Source organism: Doryrhamphus excisus, chromosome 15 (genome assembly GCF_030265055.1).
Source record: "Doryrhamphus excisus isolate RoL2022-K1 chromosome 15, RoL_Dexc_1.0, whole genome shotgun sequence".
NCBI lineage: Eukaryota > Metazoa > Chordata > Actinopteri > Syngnathiformes > Syngnathidae > Doryrhamphus > Doryrhamphus excisus.
Window position 1 is genome coordinate 1315923 of NC_080480.1, and position 24081 is coordinate 1340003.

The 24081-nt window shown below is 42.1% G+C and overlaps 3 protein-coding genes across 7 annotated transcripts; 1 reads left to right on the plus strand and 2 right to left on the minus strand.

Moving 5' to 3' along the window:
• Window positions 1-7: 7 nt before the first annotated feature.
• LOC131103221 (phosphomannomutase 1) lies at window positions 8-6632 on the minus strand. 2 transcript variants are annotated; one of them, XM_058049321.1, is made up of 8 exons: window positions 6267-6632; window positions 5151-5268; window positions 4875-4921; window positions 4036-4127; window positions 3736-3835; window positions 3370-3445; window positions 1843-1958; window positions 8-1406 (listed from the first exon to the last, which is right to left on the minus strand). In XM_058049321.1, the coding sequence occupies exons 1-8, from the start codon at window positions 6342-6344 to the stop codon at window positions 1284-1286; spliced, it is 750 nt and encodes a 249-aa protein (XP_057905304.1). In that variant the 5' UTR covers window positions 6345-6632; the 3' UTR covers window positions 8-1283. The 2 variants fall into 2 exon arrangements, with proteins under 2 accessions (XP_057905304.1, XP_057905303.1); XM_058049320.1 differs by having other exon boundaries at window positions 10-1406; window positions 4875-4951; window positions 6267-6630.
• Window positions 1007-21344, plus strand: gucy2ca (guanylate cyclase 2Ca). 4 transcript variants are annotated; one of them, XM_058049318.1, is made up of 29 exons: window positions 1007-1425; window positions 4331-4456; window positions 12010-12125; window positions 12683-12795; window positions 13526-13593; window positions 13665-13886; window positions 13971-14089; window positions 15144-15243; window positions 15333-15444; window positions 15518-15671; window positions 16077-16162; window positions 16304-16421; window positions 16548-16629; window positions 16712-16805; window positions 16888-16950; window positions 17017-17088; window positions 17237-17341; window positions 17733-17819; window positions 18244-18376; window positions 18457-18594; window positions 18668-18756; window positions 18830-18921; window positions 19014-19172; window positions 19239-19431; window positions 19492-19666; window positions 19790-19888; window positions 19966-20060; window positions 20152-20228; window positions 20496-21344. In XM_058049318.1, exons 3-29 carry the CDS (start codon window positions 12017-12019, stop codon window positions 20701-20703), a joined length of 3162 nt encoding a protein of 1053 aa, XP_057905301.1. In that variant the 5' UTR covers window positions 1007-1425; window positions 4331-4456; window positions 12010-12016; the 3' UTR covers window positions 20704-21344. The 4 variants fall into 4 exon arrangements, with proteins under 4 accessions (XP_057905301.1, XP_057905299.1, XP_057905300.1 ...); XM_058049316.1 differs by lacking the exon at window positions 1007-1425 and having other exon boundaries at window positions 4035-4456; XM_058049317.1 differs by lacking the exons at window positions 1007-1425; window positions 4331-4456 and having other exon boundaries at window positions 11670-12125.
• A 488-nt stretch (window positions 21345-21832) lies between these two features.
• LOC131103216 (tumor necrosis factor receptor superfamily member 13C-like) lies at window positions 21833-23917 on the minus strand. Its single transcript, XM_058049306.1, has 3 exons — window positions 23696-23917; window positions 23448-23624; window positions 21833-22534 (listed from the first exon to the last, which is right to left on the minus strand). The coding sequence occupies exons 1-3, from the start codon at window positions 23853-23855 to the stop codon at window positions 22257-22259; spliced, it is 615 nt and encodes a 204-aa protein (XP_057905289.1). The 5' UTR covers window positions 23856-23917; the 3' UTR covers window positions 21833-22256.
• Window positions 23918-24081: the final 164 nt, after the last annotated feature.

Below are 24081 nucleotides of genomic sequence, written 5' to 3' on the forward strand. Positions count from 1 at the left end.
ATGTACATCGATCTTAGATTTAAATCAATTCATACTCTGGTCAACGTTTGAGTTAAAGTGATTTTTTATTTGGTGACTGTGTTGCAAATAAAAGGATACAATAAATGAAACACAGCAAATTTGACATTCGTAGGAGCAGAAAGAGGAAGTCCGTCAAGCACACTAAACTGACGTAAAATTCCCAAGACCAGGCAAGAGGAGACGCAACACTGCCCCCTAGTGACGACTGCACGTTAATACACCACTTATGCTGAAATATGGTGGAAACGGCGATTAAATATGATCAAACTTCCATAAACATTTACAAAAAACACTTAAATAGCCATCACGACTGGAAATCTGTTAAGATATTCATTTCAAATACTATTTTCATATTATTTTCCTTTCTAAAATGCTTAATTCCCCTTAAACAGAGCAAAGTTTACTTAAGAATGATGTGTATTGCTATGAAATTTAGCAATAAAATCTGGGATACGAATAATTTGACATATGCAGAAGCAAATATATCTGTTATGGTATTTTAATTAATTAATCACATGATGCTCCGTTTGTACAAACAATACATCTGAGCAATATGTGAAATATATACACTGATTTATGAGCTCATGCATTGTCAAAAATTCGTTTCAACCCATGATGGGTGGAAAAACATTAATTATTAATTAATCTTACAATTAGCAGTGTAGGCTACACACATCTTGTCGCTGACAAGTGAAATGTTCACAGTATTACACAGACACACAATAACATTTACTCTACGTCATTATTATAGCACATTATAGCATGCAGGACATGAAATGGCTTAATATACAAAGTTGTGAGTAAGTTTGCATAGTTCCATAGCTGAATGTGCTGCAATTTGAAATATAAATAAAGCGGACAAATGCTGCTTTAGTCGTTGCTCCAATTTTGCCGTACAAGTAAGCAAATTCCAGCATCTTTATAATATAAACGTGAAGTAACACCAATAAATAACATCCAGTTCTGAGACACTGGAATGTTTTTTACAATATTTGACTATGGACTCACATAACTAAATATAATAACTTCATTATTGTTTCAATTACAGTGAATAAAAACATCAGTGCAAAAAAAATGCGCTACTCTGGTGTACAGTAGTACTTGTACCTTTCATTCAAATATGAGTCCCGTATTTTCAATAATTCTATTAATACTATAGAGCGGAATCAGTAGTGGTGCATTCGAGGAGTTCGCAAACAACCAACCCCTTGTTGTCTTTCAGCAGGCATCATGACACAGTTCTCGGGAAAACAAACGCACCATCAGGACTCATGTGACGCATCGCTGAGGAAAAGTTCTCGACAAAGCCTGGCGGTATCTTCTGGAGAGTAAACGGTGAAGCCGATGGTCCGCGGGTCGTTGAAGATTTCATAATCGTTTCCACCCTGCGGAGTACAAACAAAGGTTAGGTTGTTTTTTGACTTAAAAAAAAAAAAAAAAAACATGCATATTTAAGCAAAATGTTCCATATTTGTGCCTAAATGAAGCATTTTAAAGCATGAAATTGGCAAAAATGAACTAAAATACAAATATAAACCATTCAGAAGAGGCTGTGATGTGGTGTAGTATTCGACACACAAGCACCAGACTTGATGGCCAGAACAACAGGCTTTTATTGCAGGTTTGAATGATCTCACAACCGGCATAATAATCCCTAAAACGGATACCTGTTGCGGTAGTAACGCACGCTGATCTAGTAAAACTCAACTTTGAAGCCCTGACGTCACTTCCTGTCTTTTCTTGTCGTGGTACATATAAGCTATCTAACTATTGCAACTGGACTTATTGGCTTATTGGTAGTTCCGGAACAAATAAACTTACATCAGACGTCTCATTGCCAAAGAAGTAAATGGCGTCCAGGCCTTCACTTTGGAGCAGATCTAGACATAGTCTCTTGTCCCAGCCTTCTGGAAACACATCAAAGCTGATGAGTCCACCTGAGGAGAACAGAAGGCGACTACGTTATGTCGGCATCGCACGCTCGCAAACACGGCCATGTTAAGACGACAAAAGCTCCCGAGTCAACGTGACAACGCATGACTATTAGCACCTTGCAATATGCTACTAAATGCACTCTTCTTTCTGCAAACAGCCCCCCCCCCCATCCCCCATTCCCCCCCGCTGTGTTCACCTTGGCAGAACAAATGTTATTTACCCCCAAAGCGGCAGCTGGGACTGATGGGGGCTCTTAACTTTTTATTCAGTAAACAGACCTGTTTTGTTTTCACACTTCAGCGAGTCTGTTGGCAGACCATCAAATCCTGCACCCTAACGACCGCGGGGGCCAAACACAACCACGGTCCTGGTTTGGAACCGCACACAGTGGTTGGTGGGAAAAAGGGTTCGCCCCCCCCCTTCCTGATTTCTTAGGTTTGTCACACTTAAATGTTTTAGAGCATAAAACTAATTTAAATATTAGTTAATGACACAAAATGCAGTTTTTAATTCCACTTTAGTATTAAGGGATTAAAAAATACACACACCTAGTACATGTAACGGTGTAAAAAAAGTCCTGGCCCCTGTTAAACATAGATTAACTGAGATTAACTGAGATCGATCAGGTGGAAAAGGTTATAAAGTCATTTCTAAAACTGGCCCAATTACGTAACTTGGGATTTTCTTCTCCCTTAATTACTAAAAACTTCATTAGTACTACACATACATCAGTTCAGTTGTGTTGCCATCCACTGATATTTCATTTGTTAGCTAGTTAGATATTTACTTCAAAAGTACGACCTCTCGAACCTAAATACTTTCTCCTTGCCTTGTTTCCCAGCTGGACGGTTTAAAGGTCCAGTGACAAAGGCACCGGCCAATCAGACGGCTGCTTTCCTCACCCCCCCCCCCCCCCCATCAAAAACATCTTCAAGCTGCGTTTAGCAGCTGCGACCGTGTTTCCTTGAGCAAGTATGATCTATACTATCGACCTCAGGTTACTACAGTAGTATGTGCCAGACCTGTGGACTCGAGCCAGACACTAAAGACCCCCAACCGGACTTGGGACTTTGGCATCTCTGAATGAAACGTAAACAACACATCCACAGCAAGTTAACGCCTCACATAAATCAACAACTAAGCTCTAAACATAAGACGTCCAAATGCCCGCAAGGCATGCTGGGTAGTCCAGCTGCAACAACAACATGAACTATGAGAAATAAAAGATTGGACATCAAGAGTATGTTAACTCCTCCAACCTAATCAATACATTCTGCAATCAACCCAGCATGCCTTGCGGCAGGAATATATGGGTGTGGTGACATATTGCGTTGTTTGGATGGCTGTTTAAGGCATGAAGATTATTATTATTATGTAATACACAGTGGCTACAAAAAGAACATTTAGTCCCACCTTTGGTGAACCTCAGTCCCTTCCCAGCAAATTCCTCTTTCAAAGCTGCAACAAATTTCTCCCGGATTTTTTCTTTCTGTCAAAAAAAAAAACAAAAAAAAAATGTGAGATATGAACAGATTTAAAAGCATGATGCATTTCAGTGTGAAATGATCTTGAGAAGAAACCTTGACTTTTGCACAACAGCCACCGCAATGCAATGATTGCTACATTGTACCTTTGCACAAAATACAATACTATCGCTTGTGCTATAATCCTACAAAAGGATCGCTCACAACCCGCAGAACATCTAATCTCATCAATGGCAAGTAGAACTCGACTGTTTTTACGTGACCTTTCTAATTATATTTAAACAGAGTACTCTACCTTATCAATCTCGGAGAATTCGATTCGCTCCTCCAAGGTGCAGCTCCGACCCACGGGGGAAATGTTGAGCATTCCATTCCTGAACTCAATAAAGGTCCCCCTGCAAGGATTCATTGGGAAAGAATGTTGCACAGGTGAAAAGTGCACACGGATATGTTCTTTCCTTATCCCATCTATTATTTCTGAGGCTTTATAAGAATGGAAGCATGTTCTTCAGTTGGTGCTTTAAGACATTTGTAGTGTTGTTTGCACACTAGGAATGCAGGTAAGTGTGTATGTGTGTGTGCTTCAGTGTCTCACCTTTTCCTTGGCAGTTTGATGAGCCCCATGTACCTCAGGCAGAAGTTGATCAGGTCCTGCAGCAGCTCCTCCCCAATGTGGTTCTGGATAGCCTGCCATGACACAAATTGCTTCCTGGTTGTCACACTTTAATGATTCGGATATCAAACATACGTAAATATTAATCACTGACAACAACAAAAAAGTCCCCCTAAAGCTAATAAGTGGTTTCCAACATGAAACGCCGATTTAAGCTCCTGCCACAGCATCTCAGTAGGACTTTGACTAAGTCTTCATTTTGGTTTTTGTTTTTCAGGTGGACTTGCTGGCGTGATTTGGATCATTGTCGGTCTCCTTCAGGACAGCAGAATTCCCGGTTCCATTTATCACAGCAAAGTCTGAAGCGGCCCAGACCATTACACTACCACCACCATATTTTACGGTATGGTAATCTTTTTCTAAAAAGTGGAATGGGACATACACTGTTTTTTCCCAAATGATCCTCGAGATGTTTTCTGGGAAATTTGATACGAGCCTTTTGTTCAGCGGTGGTTTTCTTATAGCAAGTCAGTTATTTGGTTGCGTAGTTTGGTGGGGTCTTTTGTGACCTCTTGAATGAGTAAATTTGGTAAGTGTATGGGGCATATTATTGGGATTAGAGTGTCAAAAACTGGCATTTTATAGGTGCGGTTGGCCCCAAAATCATTTCAATTTTCATTCATAATTATTTATTAATTTAATTGTCATAATTTTGGCCACCACGGGGCGAGGTTAGAGACCGTGTGGGACATTGGGACATACTGTACGCTACAGCGCGTGCCAGCTGCCCTTCAGGCATAACATGTCAAACATTCACTTACATGTTTTGAAAGGAGTTTTCCATCTTTGTACTGCACCGTGCCGTTCTCTGCAAACACGTAGTCAAACTTGCGTATGACTGCAAGAAAAGAAAGCTGAAATGTGGTCCAACACGTTTCTCCACTGACACAAGTAATTGGATTGCATTGGACTGCATTTAATCATCCATTGCTGTGCCCTGAGTATGAAGTCATCGTGAGTGAATGTTTTTGTTTGTTCAGTATGTTTGGAGGTTGTCAGCTTTGACTTTAAACATTTAAGATGTCTGTCACACTCACCATCGTCTCCTTCCCCGAGCTGCTCCGCTATCTTGGAATAGTCGGACCCTCCAACGATACCAATCTTGACTTTGCGTCGTAGACTTTGGAAGAAGTCATCCAGCCGTGGGTCTATTTTCTATGCATTGTACAGAAAATGCATTGCAACGTCTAAATAGGTTGTGGAGCAATGCATGCATGCATGCACAATTTCTCTGTGGCGACGTTCAACAAACAATGCATGTGGTAGCTCAATGCTAACGCTAACAATTAGTGACTTAGAATTTGTGACTTTACACGGTGATTTTCGACCACCTCCACATTTAACAATGAAACAGAGAACTAAGACCAGCTGATATAATAAGCATAAAAGAGGCAGGACTGTCACACTCTACTACCAAACGGTAAATAAAAGGCCAATATTGACCCAAAACATGTCTGTGTTCCACAAGAAAGCCGGCTGCGGGCCGCAAATGGGCCTTGTGAAAAAGAAAAAAACAACGGCCCCCAGGTTGCTGTTACAAAATCTCTATTTTTGGGGCCCTTGGAATTGTCCTAACTGCGCCCCCTCATAGTACCCCTGCATTCAACACAACAAAAAACACAAATATTTGCAATTGTAATCCCTCGTTTATCACGGTTGATTGGTTCCTTACACGACAGTGATAAGTGAATTTCAGCAAAGTAGGATATAAATGGAATATTTTCATAGAAAACCTGTTTTACGATCTTCTGCATATGGTTTTTAACATTATTAGCACCCTCTAGATATTAAATAAGATACTACTGTGTGTTACCAGAAACGTGGTCCTGAAAGAGAGGTGGACAGGAAGTGATGCTGGGGGTTTCAGAGTTGAGTTTCAGCTTTGCAGAGAAGTTTGTTTGTGTTTAAGAAAACAAACTCATAGCATACGTATGCTTAATATGCATATTTTTGACTAATAATACGGCATATTCGAGAACACAACAGCATGATTTATTAATTCATACATTTTTGAAAAAGAGTGAAACCGCAATGTGCGAATAAGGACCGTGTTATTAGCACATACATAGCATTATTACTGTTATTAGCATTCCAATGCTACTGTTATTACTGTAATTATTATTATTATTATTGTGCGTCCACAAGCAGCTCACCTCTCGGGGTGCTGTCAGAGTACCGTCCACGTCAAACAGGCACAGGGTGTTTCGGTCCACAGACACGACCTGCTGCATCTTCTTCTTTTCCTCTTCAGATGTCTTCTTCTTCTTCCAACTGCTGCACGTCCACCTTCATTCAATCTCACGTAGAAAAAAAACACACACATCCACGTAGGGATTCGTCCCCGTGTCTGCAGCTTGGTATAATAAAGCCGCCAATCAGCGAAGGCGCGAAATGCTCCGTTTTGACGCCGTTCTTCATGAGAAGATAATCCAACTTCTTCCCATCTTCGCGTCTGATGTTGAAATGTGGAAGTGGTGGAAAAAAGCGCTCTCACCTTTAAAAACACTACGTGAAGAACGTGTTGGGTTGCTTTTGCAACGCTCCAGCTCAGGCGACAGCCAATCACAGGCGAGCTGGTGACGTCACGGAGCAGGCGGGGTTTAGGATAGAATACTTGTCAACCCACCTCACCTTTGACCTCCGTGTTTAAATCAGGCGTGGAGGCAATGAAATGCAAAATAGGATTACAAACTATATATATGCTATATGTACTATAATATAATAAGGAATTAATGAGGAAAATGAGTAAAAATTGCATATACTGTGCATATATTATACTATATCATGGATATACTGCATATACAACAGCTAATGTACAGGATATACTGTATATATCAGTGCAAGTCAGAAATATCTGAAGTTTGTATTGAATTACATTTATTGTAATAATGTAATTAAAATATATAGTGTATGTATGATGGTATAATAATAAAAAAATAAAATCAAGTTATGATGGTACATGTGATTATAACGTGTAAAGAATAAATAGAAAGTGATTTGAATCTAAATTTTTAAGAATATATAACATATGATTTATATAGTGCATTATAATAGTCTAATATACAAATATAGTTTATATAAATATCCTCACGTTTAGGTTATTGAAATTTAAACAATATTTGAAACAGAATTTGGATGTATTGTCACGTGATATTGTCACGTGATATATTTAAATAGGTAAGCGTTTAAGTCCAAAATGATCAAATGAAAAAGCTGTTTTGTCTTCACTGCACCGTTTTGTCCACAAGAGGGCAGCATTACAGAGCGAACGTCATTCAAAAGGGCGGGCAACTCTCCAGCAAATCGGAAACTGGAGCAAATTGTGCGGAAGCTGAACGAACACACGCACGCGCATACCTATAATTTTCCACCTCTTGTCTATTTTTTTTTTCATTGCAAATGATGATGCAACATCATCTTGTCATCCACGCCACGCCATTGGCCACAATATTAGGTACACCAGCACATAAAAAAGAGCTGTACCAAAACAATGCATGACATTACATTTAGTGCATCCTGCATAGATGTGTTTTAATACTTATCTTGCAAAATATGTCAATCAAAATATTAGAAACATTGTCCAACGCTCCTGCTAAATAAACACCTCGCCCCAATCAAAACAGAGCCTTGCTATCTTTGTAAACATTGCTGTTTGTGAAACCGCTCTTGCGTCGGAACTCATTAGATTGTGCAAGTGGAACCATTCCAGCGTCTGCTGTGTATAAATCACTTGTGTGCGTTATCAGCCGTCATAAATCACCACTGAGTAAACGTATGATTGGAAGTAAGCGATGTGTGTGCGATGCGTGACCTTCTTGGTGCAGTCTCATAATGTAGCATCCTTTACATGTAACATCCCTGGCTGTATGTACAGTAATATAATATTGTGTATATAGTATAAAGTCTATGTGTTTGATAAATACTCTCACATGCAAGGCCGATTTCACCTCAGACAATCATTTGGGTGTCACAAAGTTCAGTCAGTTACTTATTTGCCTGATTTACTAATAGGCTGCCAATTGATATATCAAAAGGTATGAGGAGCCATAAAGGGTCTAATCATTAGCCTCTGAAATGATGATCGTGTCGGCTTATCTTTGTCTGACCTCAATATCGCCTCTTTCAGCTGCACAACTACAACCTTTCCTTAAAAAGATAACGGGATTTTATCCTTGGCTATTCCTAATAAATTGAACGAATCAATCCTGTCTGCACGGAACTATTTATTCATTCATTCATTCATTTTCTACCGCTTATCCTCATGAGGGTCGCGGGGGTGCTGGAGCCTATCCCAGCTGTCTTCGGGCGAGAGGCGGGGTACACCCTGGACTGGTCGCCAGCCAATCACAGGGCACATATAGACAAACAACCATTCACACTCACATTCATACCTATGGACAATTTGGAGTCGCTAATTAACCTAGCATGTTTTTGGAATGTGGGAGGAAACCGGAGTACCCGGAGAAAACCCACGCATGCACGGGGAGAACATGCAAACTCCACACAGAGATGGCCGAGGGTGGAATTGAACCCTGGTCTCCTAGCTGTGAGGTGTGCGCACTAACCACCGGAACTATTTAGTGGATGGAAAATGTCTCGTTTTGTTATTGCGCTCTGACGATGATTGACAGCAGATGGCATCGTGACTCTGCTTCTTAACACACCTCATACACACACCTGTTCTGCCAGAGAATAAGAAGACGTAGCAGGAGGGATCACTCTTCCCAATCTAGTGACAAATCCAGCAACTTTTTCTAGTCTTACTTTAACATGCAAGCATGTAAATATACCAACCGTGAAGCAGGATTCTTCATTTATAAACGGAATATTTTTGTAGTCAGAGCGTAAAAAACCTGCTTACGACCTCCTAAATATCAAAGTGGAAAAAGATTGAACAAGCCTGATTTACTAAATAAATGATATTGTGTATTTAAAGTCGTGTGTGTGTCACCATGCCCTGATCGCATCTGGTTACCACGACACAATAAAGCCGTCCCGTTCCTTTTACTGCGTCAGTGTTTCCTCTTCTTCTTGACAATGTGCCAGGAAGTGTTTGGGATGGAAGACCTCTTCACAAAAAAAGTAGCAATGGGTCTAAATGGCCGTTGGGGTCCTTGCCAACCCAAATATTCCCACGTCATGGGTGTTTGCTCAAGAGCTTTACGACACGTAAGGTGGCCGATAGACAGGAAGCTGAGGGGTTGATGTCGAAAAGCAGCAAAGCTTTCACTGGATATGTTGATGATTGACTGAACCGTGGTATGCGGACGATGTGATAATGTTGTTTTTGTGTTAATGGCGCAGTCGGATAAAGGAAGTTGGAAAGTCATTTAAGGGAACGTCAAAATGTGGCCTGGATTTGAATATCACTTCATGTAGACGCTTCTATCATGGGGTGATAAATGAGGGCTAGACATTTGACACATGGAAAACAATAATATAGAAATTTGGGATATCCGATATCAGCATGAAAACAGTCACACAAGTCCCCCCCTTTTCATAGCTGTCCAAGGCAATGCCCGTAACATTAAGTCACGACTTAACGACTTAAATTTACCACTCAAAATCTCTGATTATTTTAATACTCCATCACTGCGATGAAAAGGGGGGACTTTTGTGACCCTTGGACATGGGCAAATGTAATATTCCGACTTTTTTTCCCTACATTTCCAACTTTTACTTTTCATCTTGTAAATTCCTGCCTTTTTTTCCTTGAAATCTGAGATTATCTCAGATTATTGTTATTTTCTCAATGTGTCACTCATACTTTATCTGAATTTTTAGACAACAATGGTGGCTGTACACTGACTACTCTAAAGTACACGCATTTCTACCGTAATATACTGCATGTGTGCCAAATCATGCTAATGTCTCCCAAAGCCACAATTGATATTACAGTAAACCTTGGATATATCGGATTCAATTGTTCCCACTGGTTTTGTCCGGTATAAGCGAAATCCGTTATATGCGTATACCCGGAAAATGTCCGTTTTACGCATATATCGGATTTATATCCGGTATATGCGTAAATGGGATTTTATCCGTTATAAAAAGGCACTTCCTTGACTATGTTTCCAATGTATCTGGACGCGCAGGCAACGCTGCAAATGACGTCCTATAGCGGCCTGTCACGATTCGGCGAATCGGAGCGCCACGATGCGGCCATCCGATATATGCGAGGGAAATTTAATGGAAATGCATTGGAACGGGACTGGAGATTTTGTCCGAAATAGGCGAAATCCGTTATAAAAAATCCGATATATGCAATGAATTTTTATTGGAAATGCATTACAGAAAAATTGGTTCTTTTTTATCTGTCCGTTGTGAGCGAATTTCCGATATATCCGAGTCCGATATATCCGAGGTTTACTGTATTTATGGAATCATGGCCAAAAGAGGAAACGTACCATTTGGATTGTTTGTTTAAGTTATCACGGTATAGGTGTGTGTCCGTGTACTCGATCTAGGAAGACACTATCAAGGTGTATCATGTCTGCCGGTGAGAGGAGGAAAGCTGGAGTTGAAATAACGTATTTCCGTACACAATTTTTGCACATACAATATTTTTGTCGGTCAATAATCAAAGAACAGCTTTGATTTCCAAAGGGAGGCTGGGTGGGCCATTCGGGTATTTTTCACATACAGTGGAACCTCAGATAGCATCATTCAAGGTGCTAACACCAGCTTTGTGGTATTATTATTGTTATTATTACGTTGTTTTGCTATATTTTTACCCATTTTTTTAATGTCTGTTGAATTTATTCTACAAAGTGCGTCGGGCCAATAAAAACTTGCCACAAGCCGCACTTTGGCCAGGCCTGACGTAAGGATTGTTGGCCGTGACAGTTCTCTCATCATTCTATTCGTGTCATTGTGATACAATCCAGGATTAATTCCTTGATAAAAAATGAATACAAAAATCGACAAAATGACAACAAAAATCTACACCGAAATAAATATTTTTATTGGTAGGTTGCGGCTGTGTGATGGCTTTGCGGTTCGGGCATCTGCCTCACATACAGAAGACAAACGATATATAAAATAAATGTTTATGCGTTACGTGTTTATGTGGTACTGTAAGTCTTTTTAAAGTGGTGACGATGGTCCACAAGCAAGACTTTTACAGGCTTAATCCACCCTACTTTTATAGCATACGCTGTTTATCAGCTCCACACAAGCCCTCTCTTTTATAGCCTTCTGTCACCTTTGCCCCTCTCACCACCCGAGCTTGGAGGAAAAAGTCAAAACTGAAAAAAAAAATCAATCTCAAATCCCCTTATATGTTCACATTTTAGTCAAATATTATTTTGTGTTGTTCAAAAATAATATAACAAGGACAAAGCTGGGATTGATTGGCTTTTCTTTAAATTATTGATTATTATGATGATTATTCAGGCTTTTTTAGGCGAGAATAAATCAGTCCTGATCCCAGTGAGGTGAAACGTTGGTCCCATGTTAGAGTGGGAGTCTTCCTGCCTGCTTGGGCCTGCCTGCCTGCCTGCCTGCTGTTGTGACTGTCCAGTTGTTCATTAACACACAGGGAGCACTGATAGAGCAGCTTCACACCAAGCTGGAGGATTATTGCTCTCAGGCTTTCACTGGAGAAACAGCCTTCCGCATTGTCTTTACTGTAACTGTCAAGGCTACAAATCTTGGGGAAGGTCCAGCCTTTTTCACGTTTGGATGGTGAACGAAAGAATAAAGGTGGATTTGGACGGAATAAATCGGTGGAGATAGCTGGCCATCCATTTCTCGGGACATGTAGGAACGCCGGACAAGACGACAGTGACAAGGATCGAGGATGTGCGGCTGGAACAGTTTACCTTACCTCGGGGTGTTGGTGCTGGCGGTGTTGGGCAACAAGATGCTGGATGACTGTCTGTCCTCCAAACGCAGATACACCATGAATGTGGTGGTGCTGGAAGACAACACGTACGCGTGGAGTCGGCCCTTCGTGCAGACTGCGGTGGAGCAGGCCATAGAAGAGGACAGGAAGGAGAACATTAAGCATAGTATGGAATCGATCTTCATATGCTTTTCATTACACAAAAATATGACAACAGGTAGTTTTAGGAACTTGTAGTCATTTCCTTTGGCAATTAATATCTTATTTTGTTTTTGAAATTAGAGATTCTGTGAGTCGTAGAAAGCGTAACTCAGCCGGAGTCAGTAGTAGCTTCTGGAAAAGCCTCTAAAAGTAAATATAGTTTGTAAAAAATATATATTAAAATACTAGGGGGCTGCAATTAAAATTATTTTCTTAGTCGATTAATCAGAAGTGTGTTGTTTTGCTAAAAAAAAATTATGATGAATGGTATTTGGTTTACAAATGCATTATATCCACCCCAGATGACCAAACTGATGAGTCAAATAATATTAATAATTCAATATAACCTTTACTGCCATCACTTTGTTTTCAGGTATTGGTTTATTTTAGGTGTTTGAAATTCAGGAATTAAATAAAGACAGGAATTAAAGGCAAATAATGTCATGCTATCTGGGCTACCAAAAGACATAAATACATGTCATGCCTTCACATAACAATAACTGTTATCTTCCTTGATTCTAGATCTAACGTTCACTTTGACTGCCAATTTCCACGGCTTCAACACCACCGTCTACAACCGGCAGGGCTGCGGCAGCAGCACCTGTGAGGGCGTGGCCATACTTAAGATGCTGCATGTGAGTTTGGACGAAGAAATGTCTGTAAAAGCTTGTTTTCTAATTATTCTAGGTGCACTTTCTAGGTCCATTTTTAGTTAATATTGAAATATACGACGGACATCTCAAGTCATACCAAGACATTTTGCTATGTTTTTTTTGTGTGTATAATCGTGTCAGTCAAATGTCCCTTCAAGGCCACCGTACATAGCTAACCACCGTACCAAGCTAACCTAGCTTACATTTTTGACAGGCAGTGTAAAGAACAAATATACACGGTGAGTTATGTTTCGAATATAAATTATTATTATTATTATTACTATGTGGACATATAATTACAACTTAAAGTGTGTTAAGACGAGCTACATGAGTGCTAGCTAAGTAATGACTCAACTTCGAGAAGAACTTGGACATTGCGCTAGCTTAACAGCTAGCATTGTGTGATTTGTAGTATTATGTGGATTAAAATATATTGTCAGTTGAATTATATTGTATGAATGCATTATTTTTGTAGTTGTTGATTATATTGTTTAAGTATAGTGCATATTGCCCATTGAATTAATGTGCTTTCTTGTCAAATACAATAATATGTATGATTGTTATGTGCCAAAAGAGCACAGATTGGCTTTATTGAAGCTTTTTTAATGTGTAGTAGTTAGAAAAAGGTCAAAGTCAATAACCCATAAGAACTTTAAGGGTGTTTATTTGATAATCTGGTGTGCACCTTAACCCAACTCTGATCTTCCTTCAGACTAAAGATGAAGTAGGATGTGTCATGCTGGGGCCATCCTGCACATACGCCACCTTCCAGTTAGTGGAGTGAGTATGACGCCGTGCCACTTTACTAGTGACTCTCTTCTGACTCCACCATCCTCCATCCTGTGTTTCAGTGATGAAATCGGCCTGAGCCTGAGCATTCCCATCATCTCCGCCGGGAGCTTCGGCCTCTCTTGCGACTATAAGCCCAAACTCACTCGCATCTTGCCGCCGGCACGCAAGATCGCCGACATGTTTGCCAACTTTTCAGTGGAAGTGTTGCCATTCAAGGATGAGTGGAAGCATGTTTATGTCTATAAGAAGTCTGTCTATAATGCAACGGAGGACTGCTTTTGGTCAGTGACCCCGGCCTGCGGATTCACCTGCTCGATGCCATGAGTGACATCACAGTTTTGTTGCTCTTGCCTTTCGTCTCACAGGTACACCAATGCGCTGGAAGCACCTTCAGCCAACTTTGCCACAAAGATACGGAGAGAGATGCTACGTACGGAGGAGGAACTGAGGAAAGCCCTCGTTTCTGAGAAAAGACACAGTAACAGTGGGTGTCCTTTATCTCAATCTATTCATTCTTCTGCTGGGATTAGAAAAACCAAAATCATTTTATCAACATGAAAGGATTCCTGGCATGGAACAGATTGATACATAATGTTCAACGTATAAAAGAGAAAGATAATGTATTCACGGGGATAACTTACCAGGACTAGCAGAGAATGCCCATAAAAGTTAAAGATCTCCTCCAATTTCAGATCACACAGCTATGATGCGTTCAGGGACCCCTGAACAAGTGTGAAATCTCAGTGCTCAACAAAAAAAAAACAAAGACATAAATGTCAAAATTGCAGTCTTTCTAACGAAGTTACGTATATATGCTATATATTTTACATGTATTATCACCAGGAATGATATCGTTACCGCCCTGATATCAGCATAAAAATGTCATATTGGTTGATATTGGTATCAGATTTTTTTCCAGATCATGAAAACAATATTTAAAAATACTGTATAAAAACACATATGCAGTCATTCCACCACAGGAGATATTTCATGTTGCACATCGGTTTCGGTATCGGCTGATATTGATATCGGAAATTGAGAGTAGGACAATATCGCATATGGATTTTTTGGACATCCCTAATTATCATAAATGTATAAATTGTTACTGAATAAAGGTGAAGAAAATGGCCTATTTTTGGAGCAGAAATAAACTGAATATGTGGGGATGTATGAAAGGCATCTATTAAAATAATGAGTGTTTCTATTTTGTATACAACAGTTTTTCCCATGAGGAATGAATTGTTATCACGGGACAAGTTTGATCAAATATACTCACAAGCTGGGAAGTGGCGTGAGTGTGTCAAGAGGGGTTCTAAAATAAGCAAACACTAATTACAGCAAAAGGTGCCACAAACATCGGTAACTGATAACAAGTACGTTACACTTGACGAGAGAACGGAAAAAAAAGGCTTTGTTCACCTTTTTCACTGAAATGTCATGTTTTCTTGCTGTGTATTGTTTGTAGTTTCTTCAAAAACTGTAGTTTCCTGTGAAAAATGTTCCTTACTATGGCGGTGAAAGTGTTGTTTTCCTTCCAGTCTTCATCATTTGTGGCCGTCCCGACGACATTGTTTCAGTGAAGGCCAAAGTGGGTCTGATACACAGGGACATCATGTTCATACTTATTGACATTTACAAGTAAGATGGACAAAATTGTATACATTTTTTTCCACCGTGGAGCTCATCCGCAAATAGAATGAAGAAGAAAAGCCTTTTCTCTCCTCCAGCCCCGAGTACTACGTGAATGCCACGTCCAGTCAGGGCATGCAGAACGTCCTGGTGGTGACGCTCCCACAGAGGAACTACAGCTACGGATCCGGACCCCAGTATAACAACACGGTGAGCTTCCACTTCAGTGGATGTCGGCAAAGTGCTGTCATTTACGCTTTGTCTCCTCCGACGTCATGAACAGATCAACGATTATGTGGCTGGCTATCATGACGGCGCTCTGCTGTTTGGTAAGGTGCTCAGGGAAAGGATGCTCAGTCAGCAAAATAAGCATCATCACAGAGGCTCTGACGACATCCCGCTCAGCGACAACCCGTTTGGGAATGTCTCTTTCCACGGTAAGTCACCGACGTACACAGCCCCCTCGTGCGAGACCATAAACAGGGAGCAAAGTTACAGATCTGAGATCAGATATAGTTACTGTACGTTTGTAGATAAGCCAAATATGCTCTGCTTTGGTCGAAATATCTGCTGCTTACTTCAGCATGTCTTCATTTAACAACTACAATATAATGACGTTCTTTTTTCTTACACATGTTGCCATTCATTTGTATGTAATGTATGTAATGTATAATTCATTGCCTCAGCAAGAGCCTTTCCAATGAGTTAAATTTCTATGGTTATCATCACACATCACCAGTGCAGTTTTGCTGTTTGACTTTTGAGCTATTTTTTTCCCAAAATGTTGCACGATGTACTCATCCGCTGTGATGTCATCGACTAAGCGTGTTTGCGGCCTGCAGGTATGGCAGGACACTACGTGCTGGACGAGTATGGCGACCGAGACGTTAACTTCTCCATCATTTATACCTCCACGATAACCGGCAAGGTAAGATCAAATAAAAATTGCCATTATTATTTATTCATCTATTCTTTTGTATGTCTATCTTGCCTTGTTTAAGTGATTGACGTGATCTTGGAGATGAAGAACGTATCTCTGGTCAACTTATGTGTATTTGATGTCCTGCAGTATGAAACTCTGTTAGTGTTTGACACGTCAAAGAATAAAACCGTCGCGATGGCCCACAATCCTGCTCTGCCTTGGCAAGGAAACCGCCTTCCCAAAGATGTCCCGGAAGAGTTAGACGGTAATTTGACTACATTTTATTCAAATTTTAACCCGACGATGAATGAATCAGTTCATGACAATTGTGACAGTTCGTTTATTTACCCTTTAACTTGCATAACTAATCATAGAGCGTTTGTGCTTGCAGGCTTGAACATGCAGGACGTGATCGTGATCGTTCTGAGCCTCAGCGTGGTGGTGGTGACCGCCATCGCTCTCATCTTCTACAGGTAGGAAGCGGGCGCGTGTATGCGGGAGCTATCGCCACCTAACGGCCTCTTGAGCTCATTTTGTCGATCCGACTCACGATAGGCAGAACAGAAAAGAACGTCAAATGCAGAAGAAATGGTCTCACATCAATCCTCACCTGATTTGCCCGCTGGATGAGAAGGAGGTCTCCCTTAAGGTAAAAGTCCTCTTCATCTGAGATCGGAAGAGCATCGTGTCACCGAGCAATGTTGAGGTTGTTTCTTCGTTGCATGGAATAGATTGATGACGACAAGAGGAAGGACAGCACCTACTTCAGTCATCGAGGCCGCTATGACAAGAAGGTGCTGACAAAGCAAACATGACGTATGCAGCATAAACAATATAATCATATTTATTTGTGTCTTTAGCCTGTCATCTTAAAGGAGCTTAGACTCACTGATGGCGACTTCACAGAAGACCAGAAGATCGAGCTTAACACCGTAAGACTGTGGATAATCTCTGCGATCAAACATATTTATTTGTGCAGTAATGATTGACAATACATTATACATTAGATTGTACAGGTTATTGTGTATATACTTACAGTAATATATGATATTACTGAGGACTTTCTACTGTTTGTTTCAGCTGCTCCGTATCGATTACTACAACCTGACCAAGTTCTACGGCACAGTAAAGTTTGAGTACGGCGTGTTTGGCGTGTTCGAGCTGTGCCAGCGAGGCTCGCTCAGGGTGAGCGCATCGTTCCATACTTCCTGTATCCAACCGTCCATCTCCAGTATCGGGATCTCACTGGCTTTTCCAACTCCAGACCCAAACTGATCACTTGTTGCATGATTTCATTATTTATGACCGTCGTGCGGCCTCCTTTTTCGTATCACATGATCACTTTACTGTTCCTTTGATAAGTTATGCTCCACACACACAATAACACAGAAGGAGCGTTGTCAAGCTCTAACTGGGGGGAAATAATTCTAATCATTTCCTGGAGGCTAATGACGTCTGCTAGAATCATGCTAACCCAGTTGACCAAGTTGACCCAGTCACGCCTTTTTGGAGAATATTATATGCTCACTTCAGTTTCACGCTGATAATGACCTGGCTGTGTTATGATTTATTGCAGTACATCCTGAATGACAGAATCTCCTACCCAGATGAGACCTTCATGGACATGGAGTTTAAGATTTCGGTCATGTATGATATAGCAAAGGTATTGTATTATTCATATCAGCATTTTTTTTATTAATCTAAGTCACCAGATACAGTATTTTATATGTGTATCGTATTGATTTATTTTTAATTTAAAGCGTTTAAAGGAGACCTATTTTTGACCCTTTGTATTGATTGTGGTCTCCTATAGAGCAGCTACACACAATAACCTGATTTTGCAGAATCTGGATGTATCATTTCGTTCATATCGTTCATTTATTCCACCCACTGCGCTGTGATTGGCCACACGCCCACAGTGCTTCGCACCATATAAGGAAGTCCGCCCCTCTGTGACATCACAAAGGAACAGTTTTACAACGCCTTTTGAAACCCAGCGTTTTCAGTCATCCCAAACTTCTTTCAGGGCTCACTTCCAAATGCACAAACCTCATTATCTGAAACTATCTGGCACCCCCCCCCCACAGGGCATGTCATATCTCCACTCCAGCAACATTGAAGTCCACGGTCGCCTCAAGTCCACCAACTGTGTGGTTGACAACCGCATGGTGGTCAAGATCACGGACTTTGGCTGCCACACCATCCTGAAGCCAGGCAGAGGTGAGCCCCCAGTATCAGAGGACCATCATCGGATGCTGGCTGACAGCCCCCGTTTTTTTTTTGTTTTTTTTTACCGTCAGACGTATGGACGTCCCCCGAGCACCTGCGTCGAGATGGCGTATCTCAAAAAGGAGACGTCTACAGCTACGGCATCATCGCGCATGAAATAGTGCTGAGGCGGGTCCCGTTCTACACGCCATGTTGCTCCACCCGCGCAGGTACTGGAGGGGCCGGGTGTCTGTGGCCCCCCCAGGAAATGATGTCTGACCTTCACGTTGTCTAATCCGCCAGATAAGATCTACAGGGTGCAGTATCCCAACGGGATGGCCGTCTTTAGACCGGAACTGAACTTTGATGGCGTGTCCGAGAAAGACATGGAGGTAAGGGAAAGGAGAAAGATGAAGGCTGTCCAGAAGGGAGTCCCTTACGCTGTCCACGTGCGTGTTAATCCAGCTCTACATGCTGATAAAGAACTGTTGGGATGAAGATCCGGAACGAAGGCCAGACTTTAAGAAGATCGAGATGACTCTGGGTAAGCTTTTCAGGTACGTCACCGTTTGAATGTTCAGAAGAAGTCAAATACTGTATATCTTCACTTGTACTGTAACATGACACGGCGGTGTGTTTATGGACGCAGTAACTTGCATAATCAAGGCCCGGAGACGTACATGGACAACCTGATCCGTCGTCTCCAGATGTACTCCAAGACTTTGGAGCACCTGGTGAAGGCGAGAACCGCCCTGTACAAGGCTGAGAGGGACAGGGCGGACCGCCTCAACTTCATGCTTCTTCCTGGGTGCGTTTCATTTATTCCCCGGGTGGGAACCAAGAGTATTTGTGAGCCTTTTGTGTGCTTCCCCAGCCCAGTGGTGCGTTCACTGAAGGAGACGGGCAGAGTGGAGCCGGAGCTCTTCGAAGAGGTGACGGTGTATTTCAGCGACATTGTGGGGTTCACCACCCTGTGCCACTATAGCACCCCCATGGAGGTGGTGGACATGCTCAATGAGATCTACAAGAACTTTGACAGCATCCTGGACCACCATGATGTCTACAAGGTGCAGCCATGATCTTTCTCTTTCTTTGGGAATAAGGACTGATCACTCCCTTCTTTTCAGGTGGAGACCATCGGGGACGCCTACATGGTGGCATCGGGTTTGCCCAAACGCAACGGGGACAGGCACGCGGTGGACATCGCCCACATGGCCCTGGATATCTTGTCCTTTGTCGGGACGTTTGAGTTGCAGCATTTGCCCGGCATTCCTCTCTGGATACGGATTGGTGTCCACTCAGGTGAGCGTGACCAGGGATGTTTATGGGATGAACTCGTGAGATGTAGGCCCGCCCCCTTGGAGATGGAGATGCCGCCATCTTCCACACGCGTGGCACTAAGCGCCAGGCTTGTGGTGTGTTCAGGCCCCTGTGCGGCGGGAGTGGTGGGGAACAAGATGCCCCGCTACTGTCTTTTTGGAGATACGGTCAACACCGCGTCACGAATGGAGTCCACGGGCCTGCGTGAGGAACCGCACACACGCCGTCGTTGCCACGGATCAGATTGAAATGTTTTGATTGGTCTTTGTGTCCCTGTCCAGCTTTGAGGATCCACGTCAGCCAGTCCACCATTAAAATCCTGCAGAGGACAAACTGTCCGTTTGAGTACGAGCAGAGAGGAGAGACGTACCTGAAGGTGAGCGTTCATTTTCCTTCTGCTTCTTCTTCCTGACGGGAACACGCGGTATTCCCTCTTCTTTCACGGTGTCTTCTTGACTGGCCCGCAGGGTAAAGGCAAAGAGATGACGTACTGGCTAACTGGGGTAACTGGAGGCAAATACAACCTACCCACACCACCAACAGCGTGAGTAGTACTACTACTAGTAGTAGTAGTAGTAGTAGTCACCTCTCGCTTCAGTGCTGGAAGCTCCTTTCCTTCATAGGCCTGCAACATTACAATAATAATTCAACATTTTAACATTATTAGAGCCCTCTAGACATGAAATAACACCCCTACAGTCACCTTTACATTCATATTATCTGATATAGTAGACATAGCAACCAACGTGTATTTGAAACGAGTACTTCCTTTGTTCTTGGTTCGACGTTCCACACGAATCCCCTCCATCAGGGAGAACTTCCAGAGGTTGCAGCAAGACCTGGCAGAGATGATCGTGTCCAGCTTGGAGAAGCGAGGAGAAGGGAGAGAGGCCTTCGAGAAGAGGAAAACCTTGTCCGCCAAAATGCGACGGCGAGAAACCAACAGCAGCCTGCAAGGGGACGGCCCGCCAGAGTACTTCCACCTGGCTGTCGCCGATGACCCCAGCACTTATCTGTGAGGGAATGCTAGCTAGCAGCCGGAACACTGCTGGAATTCATTGGACGGAGCTGCAGCGACTCAGGCAGCCACTTGACACTTTGATGCGGCCAACGCAGTGAAAGACGAGCGCCCAGTAGAAACGGCATCGTTGAAAGAGTGCAAAGCTGGCTGCACTCGGGACTCTTAATGAGTCCGAAGAAAAGGAGGAAATTAAATGTCAACACAACACTAGCACTTGTTTTAACTATGTAGGCTTTTTTATTGTACTGTATTATATTATTATATATACTATATTAGGTCTGAAATGCAGCAGCAGCTTTTCACTTTTTACGGTACATTATTAACTACTTCATTTCAAGCAGTGCTGGTATTTGTTACCTGCTGTTGGTGTAATGCCGTCCAAATATTGCTCATGGGTATTTGGAGATTGCTATCATATGCTATGATGTATTAACCTATAGTATATTCCTCAATTCATTCATTTCTTCTGCATTTTGGGTTCAGTGAAAGTATTCCTTTTCTGGCCACTGAGTGTATATTGAAGTATATGAGGTGAGGAGTAAAATCAATAGTATCAGAGTATATTAAAAGCAGCTGTACATATAGTATAAGTGTACAATACAAAGGGCCTAAACGATGGTGCAACTGTCTCAGTTGGTCCTCTTAACCCGCTTTTTATATTAAAGTATTTTGCCGCTTATTATCTAATGCTGTGTTTCCCAACATTTATTGCGCCTAGCCACATATTTTATAGCAGGGAATCTCAGGACACTCCGCCTAATAAATACCACAGGTGGATAATGCACCTGTTAATTCAGGTTAATGGATAATGAGGTACCTTCTGCCATCTAGTGGAAGAACATTTAATTGTTCTGCCTTCGCAAAACCAACAAATTATTATTCACTACTGCTACACACCGGAAGCTAATAGCTAGTTAGTGAGAGTTGCGCTTCGCAAGTCACGAGCCCTCACTTTAAATCGTATATTAAAAAAATCGCTCAATGGAAAGCTCTTCGGAAAACACTGCTCCTAGCGGTTTGGCGAAGGATTGCATGAAACATCTCAACCGCCCCTTGACCCCAGTGAGGATAAGCCGCATAGAAGCTGGATGAATGGATGGATCTTTCAACCGCACAGACGCCACACAGCTAAGTCACAAGTTTTTTCCAATTTTTGTTGAAAAGTAACAAGTAACTAATTATTTGTATTTATTATAAACAGTAAAACTATTAGGAAACCCTGCCCACTAGCGTTGGAGTCGAGAATTGCAAGTCACAAGTCCTTTCTAATTTCGTGAAACATCTCATTTATTTATGTATTTATTTATGAAACAGTAACTTGGCCAACACTAGCCGGGACTAATTGAGTCCAGCTGACCTTAATAGCAACGTTGATTAATAATCAGCCCCAGCTGAGCTCATGTCGTCTCAATTAAAGTAAAATGGCCACTAACGCTACCAAAACAGGAAATAGAACATAGTAAATAAGAGTCCAAGGCAGAATACAGTTAGATACGGTTTGTGTGTGTTTCACCTCGGGACATTTTAATCCAGTCCAAGAGGTTGATCATTTTACACAGTTTTAGTTGTAACCAAGGCGGTGTCCCCCAGCTCGGTGGCCGGAAGTGGAAACCTGTGCTCTTCTACTTGTGTTCCCGTAACACTCGTTCCGCTTTGACATGTCAGGAGGCACGTGCAATGACTTAATCCATCGTCCCACTTTGAGATGGTGTGGGCCCCCTGGTGGTGGTAGTGGGTACAGCCAGAAGGTGCTGATACAGCTCCGGGCAGGAACGTTTCATTAAGGGGCTCTGTTTTCCGGGGAGGCTCCGCATCAGGCACATTTTCTTCTGTAATTAAAAAAAACACCTAAAGATGATGATATTCTTCCATCTCAATTCCGAATTCTATGCACCTTCTGAAAAAAAGCTATAGCTATACCTTCATTCATTCATTTTCTATACCACTTGATCGCCATTTTCGTCATTTTTACAGTCATTTTTTTCTGCAGTGACTTCCTGTTCGGTGCTTTTAATTTGTCGGTTTCCTGTTTGTATTGTATGCACTACCGTCACTCCGCTTAGAAAGAGCCGAGGAGCTCACTAGGGTTCTTTTATTTTATATTTATGACTTTTCTTGCTTGTTTACGGTTGCCAACTCCAACCTGAATTGTTAAATAATTAAATTTTAATTAATTTTTGACAAAATTAACAAAATAAAATAAATACCTGGGGATCAAACCTGGTCCTTAATGTTCATCTATTAGCACAAAGTCACATTTTAGTCACATTATTGTTATTCTGGTGGCTTCTAACATCATGTTAGGAACATTCTAGTCAGTTATATATTGGATATGCATTTGTTGAGAATGGGAAATGCCAAAAGCGCCATTATGCTGTGTCTTGTGTGGAAAAACAATGAAGCGTTTCAAGCTAACTGCTAATCTAATTTGTACATTCCGTCTTGGAGTAGAGACGGCTTTCTCCTACTGATAGGCAAGTGTCATTTTTATTTTGGAGGCCTCTTTTGGAGCATATTTTAAGGCGGTTTCTTTAAAATAAAAAAAAACTATAAATAAAATATGCAGAGACCTCATTTGACCTTCTGCCAAAACAGACCTGTCAGCTTAAAACCACAGCAGCAGCAGCAAAGAGGGGCGGACCCATGGGATTCCCGAGAGAAGAACCGAAACTGTTCAGTTTCTAGCGTCACCAACCTTTTGCACCTGCACCCCAACAGCCTGCGTTCGATGCCCACACTCACCCGAGCTTCTACGGCGCCTGCTCTGCCGTCTGCAAAGAAGACCCCAGACAGCCAAAGCCACCACTGACCCCGCTGTAGTCAACGCCACCACCGTCCACAGAACCGGACTCAGAGCCAATGCGGACTCGGAGCGGACGGCGGACGGTGTGCTTCTCTGGTAGAACACCGGGGTCAGCTCTATTGAGAAGGTACATAACCGTTTACTGAGAATACTACAGTAACTACGTATCGTTAGATATGATACTGACCTGTTGGAGGGTTGGATTGAGGTCTGGGTTCCGCCCTGCTGAGGATGCAGGCGTTGACAAGGTTGTCCCATTTGCTTCCGATGGGACACTTCTTCTTGCTCATGTCTGCAAGCAGCATCAGCATCAGCGATGAAATGTGACGCCTCCCGGATGGATGCATCCATTTATACGACTCCTCAGCCGCACTCCGACAGACGTTTCACTTCCTCCGTTTCACAGGAAGTGCATTACATAGCGGCGTCCTCTGGGAGAAACGGCTCACTCTGCTTCCGCTTCAACGCATCGCGGTTCCTGACCTCACGTTGTGGACTAAGTACCGCGTCTGGTTCAGGTTGGGTTGAGGATCTTCTTAGGATCTTCTCTCATTCATGACAGGACAGCACGAG

Excerpts from the sequence above, each read along its gene's own strand:
- LOC131103216 (XM_058049306.1), bottom strand. The coding sequence starts at position 23,855 with ATGCATCCATCCGGGAGGCGTCACATTTCATCGCTGATGCTGATGCTG. Across the intron at positions 23,625-23,695 it reads TCAATCCAACCCTCCAACAG|AGCTGACCCCGGTGTTCTAC; the intron begins GTCAGTATCATA and ends CCTTCTCAATAG. Across the intron at positions 22,535-23,447 it reads CAGGCGCCGTAGAAGCTCGG|AAGAAAATGTGCCTGATGCG; the intron begins GTGAGTGTGGGC and ends TTTTAATTACAG.
- LOC131103221 (XM_058049320.1), bottom strand. The coding sequence starts at position 6,344 with ATGCAGCAGGTCGTGTCTGTGGACCGAAACACCCTGTGCCTGTTTGAC. Across the intron at positions 5,269-6,266 it reads CTCTGACAGCACCCCGAGAG|AAAATAGACCCACGGCTGGA; the intron begins GTGAGCTGCTTG and ends TACAATGCATAG. Across the intron at positions 4,128-4,874 it reads GAAAACTCCTTTCAAAACAT|GCTATCCAGAACCACATTGG; the intron begins GTAAGTGAATGT and ends GTGTCATGGCAG.
- gucy2ca (XM_058049316.1), top strand. The coding sequence starts at position 4,251 with ATGAAACGCCGATTTAAGCTCCTGCCACAGCATCTCAGTAGGACTTTG. Across the intron at positions 4,457-12,009 it reads TACCACCACCATATTTTACG|ATACACCATGAATGTGGTGG; the intron begins GTATGGTAATCT and ends CTCCAAACGCAG. Across the intron at positions 15,445-15,517 it reads GACCCCAGTATAACAACACG|ATCAACGATTATGTGGCTGG; the intron begins GTGAGCTTCCAC and ends CGTCATGAACAG.